The following is a 13,462-nucleotide window of genomic DNA, read 5'->3' on the forward strand; positions in this document are numbered from 1 at the left end:
ATGTTGAATGCTTTCTTGCTTACCACACAAAATGCTAATTTAGTGTATGTTTTTCTTGTATTTTAATAAGTTTTCATTTGCTGCGGTTTTTTTTATTCTGATTACATTTTTAAATAACTATGAACAATAAACAACTTTTTTCTCATTTTTACGGTATTTTTCTTACTCCAAATCCTACTGTACCATATGTGGTACGGCTATTTCCCAGACCCCTTTTATTTCAGGATTTTAATTTTTTAGGTTTTCCTAATATTTAGACCCTATCAACCTATATACTAAGAAAAAAACAAACATTTTAGAAAAAAATAGTTTCAGGACTAAATGGGTTAAAGTATACAAAATTGAGAACTTACATAATACTTAATAAAATAAATGCCGTAATCACGCATAATACATACATATTTATATGGAAAATTATTAAATCACTTAATGTAATCATTAGTGAAAGCGGCCTTATAAAGTATTTAATTACATAGTACGTAATAATAAGCAAGTTATCAAGTTTTAAAAACACGAAAACGGATACGCTATTTGTTTTGTCACGAGAGAATATTTTGAATTTTGATATAACATAGTGTAATGTAATATTTTAAAAGCCTATTACGCGAAGCTTCATATAAATCTTCACTGATTGAGTAGAGGTAGGCGTTTTGTTATCAAGTTTATAGATGTAGAGTTTGAGTAGCTTGGTTTTGTTATATTTTATGGTTCTAGGTTCGAATTTAAACGATCCATGGAAAGTTTTTAAAACTTATTTCAGTAGCTTTCTATTCTGGACAATATGGAAAAATAAATGAATTCGAAGAATTTCGGAGCTAGAAATTTAATTTTCTCCAGACCTTTTTGTAAAGGAAGAAGCATACGTCCATGAAGAAAGTATATAGTAAACTTCATTGTAATGCTTATCATTCGTCAATTTTCAAAAAAATAATATATTACATTTTCGCTTCATATTAGTTATGCCTACTTCAATAAAACTTAGCAAAATCCACTAAGGCACGCTAAACGATACCTCACCACAAACGCTCGTAATTTCAAACCCTTTCACTACATTCATAAACTGCGATAATTTGTTAAAATGTAGGTCTACAATCTACATAATACGCAAGGTATTAATATAAACGGCATTGGCCTCAGCAGGTAATCATACATATTATTATATGAAGTATAAAATATCACGTAGGTATATGAAGCCGAGCATGTGATCGGCCTTTCATTACGTTGGAGTCAATTCAGTGACGTCATTGGGATACTAAGAAGCCTACTGCAGTTAAGGACTGACGGGTTAAAAGATTGTTTAAGAAGGGATGCTGAATATTTAAGTATGCTTGACGCATCTAATAGTTGTTGGCCTGAAAGTACCTATACTTATTACATTGTTTTATTTATCTCTGATAATACTTTAAAATTCTCAATGGTGTTCTGCAATAATAGATAATGCTATAGCTTTGATGGAAGCAAAATTAAAAAGCATTGAATATTGAAAGTTTTCTTTCCCGCTCGAATACCTATTTGATAAAGAGCCAAGACAGTTTAAAAACCTTAAGTTAGACATTTTTTTTTAATTAAACTTTTATATTTTTCGTAACTTCCATACAGAAATAGACATTGCTTTCAATTAGGATGAATTGTGAAATGACCCATAACCAAGCCTATGGCAAAATGAAACGTTCACTTAATCACTGATAACGAATTAATTGGCGATGTTCAGAAAACATTCATTTTAAGTTAATGGTCTTTTGCCAGGTAGTGTGATTTGACAAGAGTCAAGGGCCTACCCACCCCTAGGTCTAAGTACTTCAAAGGTCAAGAGTCGGAATTATTTACTGGAGATACTCAAAGGCTAAGCTTTATACAAAAGTTCTCAACACAGCCATTACCCATAAAACCTATCAAAATACCAGAAGCTTCCTTTTTTTAATTACAATTTGTACAATGTAGGCACAAGATAATAACAAACAAACAAAAGCGACTCACCCGCAAACAAATCATGATGGCTACAGAAACAGTGCTTTAGTGCGCGCGCCGCGATACCGCCTCTATTATATAGCCACAGTGACCGTCAACGTTCGTGTAAATACGCAAAGCCTTTACGATAAACATTAATCTATACCGGTTGTCAATTGAGATAAACAAAGACAGCTGATGTGTGTAGGAAACTGACAAATGTTTAGGTCAATACAAAGCTTTTTGATATGCTGTTGAAGGAAGGTTTAGTCTGAAAATATTCATGCCTTAAGGAGTCATACGATATCATCGGATGGAAATCCGCGAATCTAAGCGAATCTTAAAATCATATGGTATTGCAATAAAAATGTTTAAAGCTTAGTTACCTTCTTTTTCCAAATAATTAACTAATAAGCTACATTTTCAGATACGTGAAGTTAACCTATGAGGAAAACAACACAGGAAACCTAACATTACCTAACCTCACAATACGACGAAAAAATTTAAGATACATACCAAAAAATTTGGTCCAAGCAAATCTCCTGTTTTCGTCGAAACATTGCGAGATATACAAACACAACAACACCTGTACTTACGCCTCGCAAAATCCAAGCAACGCGCCACCACTCATAGTTTTAGTCAAACGAACTTTCAAACCATTCATCAATATCACTGAAGATATTATGTAGCAGTTTCAATCCATATCCATAGATGGCGCTGTAGCAAATTTTCCTATCCAATGAAACGTCGACGGTAAGTTAATCCGAAACCCAACTGAACGATATAAAATTTTTGGTCCTATTCTATTCTAGTTATTGTAAAAAAAACGAGCAACGAAATACAATTAACGGTAGACGTGGTTTCAGTCCATTTTCAAATTAGTTACTGTAAAAAAACTCGTTTTCCTTGACTCGGAGTTTCCAATGTTTGTCAACAATCATTTGATAGTTACTAAATGCAAATCAAACTATATTGGTTTTGGTGCAAAAAATTGTGCTAACTACCTAAATCAGTTATTACTAAAATATGATGCAAGGGAGGTGACAAAGATCGGATCCGTTTAGCGTACCTGGTACCAAACTTAATTTTGTAGACTTGTCACAGTTTACACGAAAAACCAGAGTACCGTTTTTAATAAATAACATCAATTTCGTTATTGCACGTTTGTTTCCTGCACCCTATTTGTGGGCAGGGAACCTTCAATGTTGCGAATTCGACTCGCACTTGACAAATTCAAATTACAAAACTTTTAAATAAAAATGTCGTACGCACTCAACGTCATCCATATATAGGTATAATCATGGCATAAAATAGAATCAGTTTTCATGTGTACAATAATTTTAACAATTTTCTATAAATCATATTCCACAGGCCTCGTCCTCTTTAGGAAGGTTTGAGCATTAATTTTTCAATTGTTCATTGAACTACCCATCCTATTTACACAACCAATCATAACAAAACCAAAAGAAGTCGAAGCCTAAAGTAAATAATTAAGAAAACAATAAACAATTCGGAGGCTACCGTGACCAATCGAAGGGAAGTCAATAGCTGTGACCGAGTCAACACCATGGTTTGTGAGGTTTTCTTTTTAGAAACTTGGTTATAGCAACATAATTTAAAATGAGTGATTTTTTGAACTTTTATGGACGTTTTTAAAATGTTTGAGTATTTTTAATAGTTAAACAATTTATTAAATATTTAATTATTCATTTAAAAAAAATGTTTGTGTTTACAAACATACAAATGATATGCACAAAGACACCCAGACAAGCATTCGTGGATCACACAAATGCTTGTCCTATGCGGGGATCGAAGCCGAGACACAACGCGCACATTGGATTTAGCCTGGTGCAACAACCACTCGGGTATCCGTGCGGTCTACAATTAAAACGAGTTAACTTGTAACACTTGCTGCATTTGAATTGTAAAGAATAGTGTATCAGTGCAAATAAGCCGTACTGAAAATGCGAAACAACTTGAATACAAAAAAATAAGTCATGTTACTTACACTTTAAAACAAAGTTTGAATGTAAATACATCATCAACTTAATGGATTTACTATGATTATGGAAGTGTGACGGCGCAATAAAAGACGAGGAGTGGAGTATCTTTCTTAGATAATATTACTTTAAGGCCCGGTGGCCTCTTTCGGTATATTATACGAGTATGTTCACCACCTATGAGTAAACATAAACTTTTCGTCTTTGCCGGAAAATCACGTATGCCAGTTTATGTTTTGATTATTCAAGAATAATGAATGAATGCTTATATTATTCATCTCTTCCCCCGATTGTCTATTTAGCGATTGTTATTTAAATCGAATTATTTATTTTTCGCTATGGTAGTTTCCGCGGTTATTCGACATTTACTGGAAGACAATTGCTATCGAATTTATTGATCGTTCCCAACTATTACTTAACCTCGTTTTGATTTTGTTTGTTTAAGTGATTAAAAATAAATCATCTGTGAAAAAAACATTTGTCTAAATATATTATCATGGTTCAAAAGATACAACTGGGCGACACATAAACAGATAGACGGATAGACAGACGGACGGTAAGACGAACAGACAAGATTAATCTCTTCGTAGAGTCTCGACAATTTAGAAAAAACGGTCAGTCTGAACTGTCTATTGCAAAATATTTTTTTATACACAATGCAAAAGATATTACAATAACTTCGAACAACAATAAAAACATCAAACAAAAAGCAATATTTAGCTTCAGTTTCCTAACCATATCATAATCGATCTCAGGCCTATCGACCTAGACCCTGGACCATTGGGAAATTATGAAAATATTGAGAAACGTCTAGATTATTCTCATGGAAGAACTCTTTTCTTGACAGTGGGTTAGGATAGATATGATACGTATGGTGATAAATGATTTGTTGTTTTTTAGAATACTCGCTATTAACTAAAATTGCACCATGTACTGTTGTCGATTGTGATGTACAATCCAGAATCCAGCTATCTTACTCAGACTACCACGGCAAACTATAGGACTAGACCTCTGCCAATTTGCATCACAACGCCTTTTGCACAATAAAAACAAAATATTTTTTTTCCTTTTCTTGGAGATGAGTGATATTTGGAAGATTAAAATTCATCTTACCAATTCTAAGTTCTTTTTTCTATTCTGCCCTTCAAAAATAATACCAAAAATGGAACACGGAACGCAAATAAAGTGTCCGTTTAAAATTACGTCAACGAACCGTCGAATGCTCCATTTAGCGATTGCAGGCTCATTACATAAATGTGCTAGCGGTAACCCCTCGCTGAATTTCACAAACTTACCATTGAATTGTTACCGACATTGCGCTGTTGATAAATCACTCCAATTTCCAACAATTAGATACGATTCAGAATATTCGTTATCAATGTTGCTTAATTAGTGAACCGTGCTGTTCGAGATTGATGAAAATGCTTGAAAAAATGCGTCCGTTTCAATTTGTCGATCTCTCTGAACAATGTTACAAATTTTAATGACTGCTGTATTACACGATATTTAAGTTCGTTATTAAGAAAAATTGATGACTGCAAAACTACAAAAGCGTATCCACACAAAGTAAAGACTAGCTATCAGTTCACTTAAAAAAAAATACAATTAACACATAGTATTTAAATTATATTCGTTGCATATCTGTTTCAACCATATCGGCTTCTTGCTTCGTATTTGCTTGGCTCTAATTAAAACAAATACTGTGGTCAAACAGATAATATTTTACATTGACAGGACTAGCCTTTCGCCTCGCATTATAACCGCTCTACATGTCGACATAGGACTTGTACAAATTAATACTCAAACCCGCTTTAATTTTAAGTTAAACTAGTATAATTTAAAGTTGTCAGGCTGTAAATGCACTTTAGAATTAAATCCATTTTAACAGCTAGGGCTGGTCAAAATCTCTGTCATCTAGAAGTAACTTTTGAGTTGTATTTTTTTAATTATGCTCAATTTTAATCCGTGTTTGTAGCGGTTTTTTATCTTTTGCGACAAATATTTTTTGCTTTCTTTTTCCATTCGCCGATTCATTTATAACAACCGCGTTTTGTTAAAAAGAAACGTAAAATTATTTAAATTGTCCGATAAAGTAAAAAATACATTGATTTTATTTTATTTTCCTGTTAAATATAAAACTTATATAAGCTACGCCAATGTTATTATCCCTATATAAACAACTCTTACATTGCAATATTTTGGTCAACAAATTCATCGGAGTTCGTAAACCGGTAATTTTGATATACGCACCGAGACTATTTCGCCATCGCCATGCCCGGATTGCCCAACCACAGATAATAACTACCTGTACTGACCACACTAGTTTAGCGAAAGGTACACCAAGGAAATTCAAAATTCCATGTCAAACAATTAATACAGTTCGTAGCCAGTCATATTTTTACCCGTAGTTTCAATAGTGCAGTCATATGGTAAGTATCCCAGGTAAATAAAAACATAGTTGAAAATTAACAACAGAAAAGACATCAACGAGATAAAAATGAAACACTTAAATGTGTTCTCCGTACACCTTATTAAACAAGTAAATGAATGACTATGTGAAATTAAGATAAAATAAAAATATTGATTTTATTTTATTCATGGGTTTTTTTCTGTCATTAAGGTCCATAAAGGCCTAAAGGTTAACGGCACTGCCTACCTCTTACCATTCAATACCTAAATACTGTTACGCAATATGCGATACAATTATACAACATTGTAGTTCGGTCTCAAAGCTACTGAAATCTAAACAGCTGATAAATCATGCGTTTTCACGTAACATACCTTTGGCAGCATCCGGCAGTCTTTGTCCCAGACGTTAGCAATTTATCAGTTTCGTTATCTTTCATGTACCTTTTTTCTTAATTTCTCCATTCAACTGAATTTAGGTGTAAGTGATAAGAGGGGATAGAGGTTTTTTAAGTTTACTGCCGTAACATGAGATTTAAGATTTAAAGTTAGAACAATAAATTGTGCAAAATCACAATCAAATCACTTTCAATATTTTTTGTAAATCATAATATCATTCAAATAGCCATGAACTCTACTCCTGAGAATGATAAATCCGTTAATTTTATTACTGAATTTTGCTCCTTATTAACATATTCTATATATGCTAATATTTTTAAAATACAAATATCTGTCACTCATAACTATAACGTACTATTTTAATCACACGCCACCTCGTAATATATTTTTAGTTATCGCTGTGCGTCCATGACTGGAACCAAACGCTACAAACAAAGCGAACGGCCGCTAAGCAATCGGTCCGCGACGAACGACCGAGGAGATAAAAACCGTTCGGTAGCCTATCGACCTGGTTCAGTCAACCGCCAGCCACCGCCGCGATCCGTGATGTGAACAATGCACATGACCAAAGTCCCTCGTCTACTCCTAGTGCTTCTGTGTAGTGAACTGTGTGCGGCCATTAAGGTCCCAGTAACCTGGAACGATAGTGTAAAAAGTGAAGTGAAAAATGAACAGAATGTGGAATCACCCGTGGAAATATTCAATCCTCAAAATGTGCAAACCAGATCACATAACCAGCAACCTATCCCGATCGAATATTTTGAATATACGGCTCAGAAACCTAAATTTGCGACCGAAATAGCGGCGTTTCATGGCGTGAAAAATCCTGAACAAAATTATAAAGCGTATCCTGTGCAGCCTTACACAGGTAAACAGAAACCTGTGTTGGGTGTTCACCACCTGTTAGATGAAGAAAGGCCGATCTATCATCCACTTCAAACTTACATACATCAAAATAAAGTGTTAAATAGATATGTTCATCCGACGTCTTCGGGCTATGAAATCTTCCACCCATATAAAGCTGAGGAGCCTGCATTGCAAACAATTTACAGAGATCCTGTACTATCAAAAATCAGAAATGATATACAGGATAGTAAAAATAGACTACAAGCCTATGAACAGGCAGCCGGCGAGCCTCATATTTCAGCTGACGAATATTTAGAAAGTCCTGAAAAAACAGACAGAAAATTATTTCCACAAAAAAATGAACCAGCCCCTTATGAAATTCACAGACCTGAAAGAGTACCAGCTTATTACAGAGCACCGACCAGAGACCTTCACAGAGATCATGCACTAAACCAAAAATTCAGACACCCATGGAACCAACAAAATGTGAAAATAAGACCTGTACATTACCTTCCTTTACATAAACACATAGGAAAGTTACGAAACAAACACGCGATGAAATATGACGATGAACATAATGAGTATCCTCAAGTTCCTGTTTCTGAAAATATTGAGAAGCTTCCTGAAGGTTATGATATATATGAAAAAGGTAAACAAAAATACACACAACTTAGAAATAATCTCGATGAATCGGTAAACAACATTGTTCAAAAACATCATCCAGCTAACTATAAGACATTAGAACTTCAAAACAATAGTGATCATAAAAACGAACAAATTGATGAAGAATTTATACCTGTTAAAAATTACGCACAAGTAAGAAAAACTGAGACATATAAGCATTTGCCAAAAACTGCTGCCTTTGATGACGCAGAAACATATGAGGAAATTTTAAATGCACCAAGGCTACGCGAAGCTGTTAAGAGTACAAAGGCTCAAACCGTATACAGCGAAGAAGGTTATGAAGACTCTGCCTACGATCATGCTGGGGAACAAAAACATGCTTCGGATCAAGAAGGTCACGGTGGTTTTCTAAAAGAACACGAAAATAGTGGTGGATTGTACAAAATACCCAGTGTAGCTGGTAAGTACCAAGACGGTGCAGGATCTGAGTACAGAGACAATACCGAACATGGTAAGGCATGGAACAGTAATGATAAAGATGAAGAGGAAGAAACAGAAGCTGAAGATTACTCAGAAATTGAACATGATGAATCTGTTGAAACCGATGCTTATAATGGCGATGATGCAGAGATTGGTAATCGAAATAAACGCGAAGGAGAGGCAGAAACCGAAATTGAAACAAACAATGAAGACAACAATGATGATAGTAGTGAACTTAATCCTACAGCTCACGATAACGAATCAAATGATCCAGACACGGAACACGAAGTTGGTAAACGAGAAGTTAACTTTAAGGTACCAGAAATAGATTTGAATTCAACATTTATCATAAAATCACCTACAACTAAACATCATGAAAAGAAAAATGCACCGCTTCGAAAAAAAGAGAGTTTGAAGAATAAGTATCCATACTATTTTAAAAACTTAAAAGGTGTTCATAAAAATTCACCTTTAAGGTACGCTGAAAATTTAAAACTCATACCCAAAAAATCGAGGGGTGGGACGGAATTTTACGATTCAAGATCGAAACTACAATGTTCTGAGGTAGATGAAGACGTAGACCCTTTACCTGAAAAACTTAAAAATGGAGAAAACCCCACTAATGAGGATGAAGATGACGACGAGGAATCAAAAGCTAAAAGCTTCGATACCGTCAAACAAGTTCCACGCCTTGAAGGCCTCGGTGATAAAATCGATTGTTTCAAAGCAAAATATTTTGGGGAAAATCCTTTGGATAGTCCATTTTTCAAAGAAGACATTATATCGAACCCTGAACCAATTTTCGCTCCAAAATTGTCAACATTCCAACTGAAAAATACTAAAGGTGATACAGCTGAAGAATCTAAAGTAAATAAGGTTATTAGTGCTGCAGATATTTTTAGGGAAGATGCCAAGACAAATATTTTTGATTTACTGGATAAACTGAGGATTGATCAGAATAATTTACATGAAAACCTAAATAAATCAAGCTTAAAATTACACACTGCTCTGAATATAATTCCATTTAATAATGTTCAATCCAACAAAACAGAACATAGTGATGTTTATACTGATGTCCTTAAAAATATACAAAATTCCCAAGATAAGTCTGAAGATATAGCTACAGTTCTATTAAATTCTGAAGTAGTGAAATCGAATGTAACTTACGATTCCTTTCAAAAAAGGGAAGATATTACTAAGAAGCCTCCACAGTTAAGAAAAAAAAGAGCAGCGCCATTTGTGTACGAGCCGTATAAAATAATAAGGGACGGTCAAGTTCAAGATTCCAAGAAAACAACTACAACCAGCAATATCAGCCCATTGATTAAACAACTTCAGTCAAGTGGAGTAGCTGATCGAGTTTCAAGATCTAACAAAGACGATAAACTACCAAAAAAGTCTTTGAATAGTCGCACATATGTAGATATAGGCAGAAAAGCCAGAGCCAAACCTCAAGTTTACAATGGTTCTGACCATACTTTTGTAGATGTGAGTATAGATCAACGTAGAGGTGAACCAAGGTATGAACTGAGACCTTCAAATCATAAAGCGGAGTACACACCAGTTGAAAACAAAAGAGCAATGTCCGTTGTAGCTTATAATGCACAGAAAACTACTGAAAAAAACATTATAACTACTAAGCCAACACCTATACGAGGTAGACAACGCTTTCGATCAACAACAACCACTGTACGTCCTGTATATGACGTAGCCCAATTTATCCCTAAGCCTTTACAAGTACAGAATGTAGCCGCATCAAATTCAGTTAAGAAAACAGTTACAACTGCTCCAGCTTCAGTTCAAGAGAAAGAAAGAAAACAAGACGAAGATTCCGAAGAAGTAGAGGATAGTGAAGAGTATGATGATGATGACGACGAAGAGGAAGAAGATGATGAAGAAGAAGTCCCTACTACTACCACAACGACAACTTTAAAACCATCATTTAGAAAGAGAATCAAATTTACTACAACTACTGAAAAAGTACCAGAGCACAACACAGAATCTGAAGCTCAACTACTTAAACTTGTAACTAGATTCCGCAACTACAAACCAACTGATGAATCCGAACCTAAAGATAAAGTAAAGCCAGCTCCTGAAGTGAAGAAAAATGTTGAAGAGTCTGACATAGCCCTGCCCAAGTACAGGGAAAAGAAAAAGAAGTCGCATACCAGCACAATAGTTACAGACTCCAATAAATATGGAAATGAGGATGAAGACGAAGATATGGAAAAAACTGTTGACGATTTAATAGGTGTGAAACACGATATGAAGGATTACATGCCTATGTATGAAAAAGAAGAGAGTAAGAAAAATAAGCATCATCAATCTCGAAATGAAGAAAATAATGACAGTAGAGAAGAAGAGGAGGAAGATAGTGAAAATGAGGATGAAAATGACGATGATGATGATGATCATCCTGAAAATAGTGAGGAAGAAGAAAGTGGTGAAGATGATGAGGAAGAGGATGGTGAAGATGACAACGATGATAAAAAAGATGATGACAACACAGAACCAGAAATTCAAGCTACAACACCTGAACCAACAAAACGCACCCTTATTAGGACAACAGACGCTCCTCCAACAACAAAGGCAACATTCGTCCACACGACTATTCCTTCCATGCCCTCACGAATTATCAAACCGGAAGGCAGACCTGTTATAACAAGAAAGAAGATTGAAATACACAAAGAATTGCCTGTAAACAAATCGTCGCCTCATATAACACAATTCAAACAGGACATTAAACAAGTTGAAATTATTAAAGAAATTCCTACAACATCAAGAAAGAAACCTCAAAAAAATGCTGAAGTTCTAAATTTGTATAAGGATGACAATTTAGCACAGGAAATTAATAAGTTAGGTGATGTTGAAATATTCCGCGAAAACTTGAACTTAAACGAAGGCCCCAAACATGGTGGAAATTATCGAAAAGCCACTAAAGAAGAATTAAGATTACTCAAACCAAGGGAAAATACCGCAAAACGTGCTAAAGATGCTGAAACTTCACAAAGTGAGACCAATAAGAATGTCGAGCTGGAAGAATTTGTGCCGAAAAGATTGCATGGAGGTAATTTAAAAGCATTAAGCGACACAAAGCGCAGTAGAAGTAGTGACAGAAACTCAAAACTTATTGAGCTAAATGACCCACCAGTAAGAATGCATGGAGGTAATCTTAAATATGACAAAGACAGACGAGGTGGAAGAAGAAGCGAAAAACTAATAGAACTCGACGACGAAGAAGATGATCATTCATCACAAGATGACAAAGAATATAAACCACTGAATACAAGACACGAAAGAATGCATGGGGGGAATTATAGAAGTGCTAAAATAGTAGCACCGCAAGAAGATGACGACATTCAAGTTAAAAGTTCAAAGAAAGAGTCACCAAGGAACGCAGCTTTACTATTGGCCCAGTTCGCTCAGGCTGCCCCGATATTGACAAGTACACCGGCCTACATATTAGATCCTAGTAAACGAATGTACTATTATGTTGATGCCTGAGAGTTAAAAATAAAATGAAAAGGCTCGTTAGTCATTCTGTCCAATCGAAAAAAGTATATTAAGTATTTAGATACATTTGGAACTGCATAATTGCACGACCATTGTTTAACGACTTCGGTGCAAAGTTGCCAACCAGATTTTGATTTAAATAAATATATTAGCTTAATGGTCCATTATTGGTACAAGTCGATAAAGTAATAAAACAAACGTATGACGCAATTTTTATGTAAGTCAAATTACTTATTGAGTGCACTAAACAACGTTTCTGTATTAAGTCCTATTCTCGTTGTAGCTTAAATTGCCAATTAACCGTTGTTAGATTGCTGCATTAAAAACAAAGTTTGTATTTCTGTGTTTACAGCTCGAGCTAATTCCTTATCGACATTAATTTAAAAGTTTAAGTTAGTGACTGCTCTTATTAAAAATATGTCCATTATCTTCGATAACAGAATACGTTACACAATATTTTGAATAGGCAATATGCGTACTATTTGAGGACAATGAATTGAACGTTATAAGAATTAATCTAAATTATTATTTTAGTTTCGTAAGATGGCGATTGGATTTTTCGAAAGTAATTAGTCTATTGTAATAGAAAGTGCCACATTACGTATCGCGGGACAAGAGTCGACAGCGATCGATTGAGTTGTTATCAACATCTGTATTATTCGATATTATTAAATGTACTGTGATAGATATAACTGTTAATGTTTTATACAACGAATTGAACGTATTTATAAAGTTTGTTATTTTTATAAATAAAGTTCAGTGTAATATAATTAGGTTTTTCATTTACACTGGTAACGATATTACTACCCTTGAATCATAAAAAATGTGATTGAGCAAACACTCCCTAAAAATTGTTTTGGAATCAAATATCTACAAGCATTTAAAGTCGTTCATGTAAACTACCTGGTTGACATTACTATTGCATTTAAGTTTCCAAATATAAACCTGTTACAGTTGCCACACTCCCACTTGATTTCCGTAAACAGTAGCATTTGTAACTGACCATAGGCAATTAAACCACTTGAAATGCCTCGATTGGGTCTCAAACATAACCGATTGCGAAATCCCCAATACATTGCCAAAGATCTTAAATTGTATTATCACACAATAAGTTGTCTGAATGCACATCTGGGTTACGTACAAGTGTCCCAACACTCTTTTTGTGATCTATTTCACTATTGAGCTGAGCACGACCGAATGAGAGATATCTTCACGTAGTACATTCAACTTTGGCGCCGCAGCTTTCA

General features: G+C 34.6%; 1 protein-coding gene across 1 annotated transcript; it reads left to right on the forward strand.

The window, feature by feature from the left end:
- The first annotated feature begins 6,974 nt into the window (after positions 1 to 6,974).
- On the forward strand, positions 6,975 to 12,985 carry LOC113495415 (transcriptional regulator ATRX-like). The gene has a single exon (XM_026874121.1). The coding sequence runs from the start codon at positions 7,308 to 7,310 to the stop codon at positions 12,204 to 12,206; it is 4,899 nt and encodes a 1,632-aa protein (XP_026729922.1). The 5' UTR covers positions 6,975 to 7,307; the 3' UTR covers positions 12,207 to 12,985.
- The last annotated feature ends 477 nt before the right edge of the window (positions 12,986 to 13,462 follow it).

Source organism: Trichoplusia ni, chromosome 6, assembly GCF_003590095.1.
Source record: "Trichoplusia ni isolate ovarian cell line Hi5 chromosome 6, tn1, whole genome shotgun sequence".
In the NCBI taxonomy this organism is placed as follows: domain Eukaryota; kingdom Metazoa; phylum Arthropoda; class Insecta; order Lepidoptera; family Noctuidae; genus Trichoplusia; species Trichoplusia ni.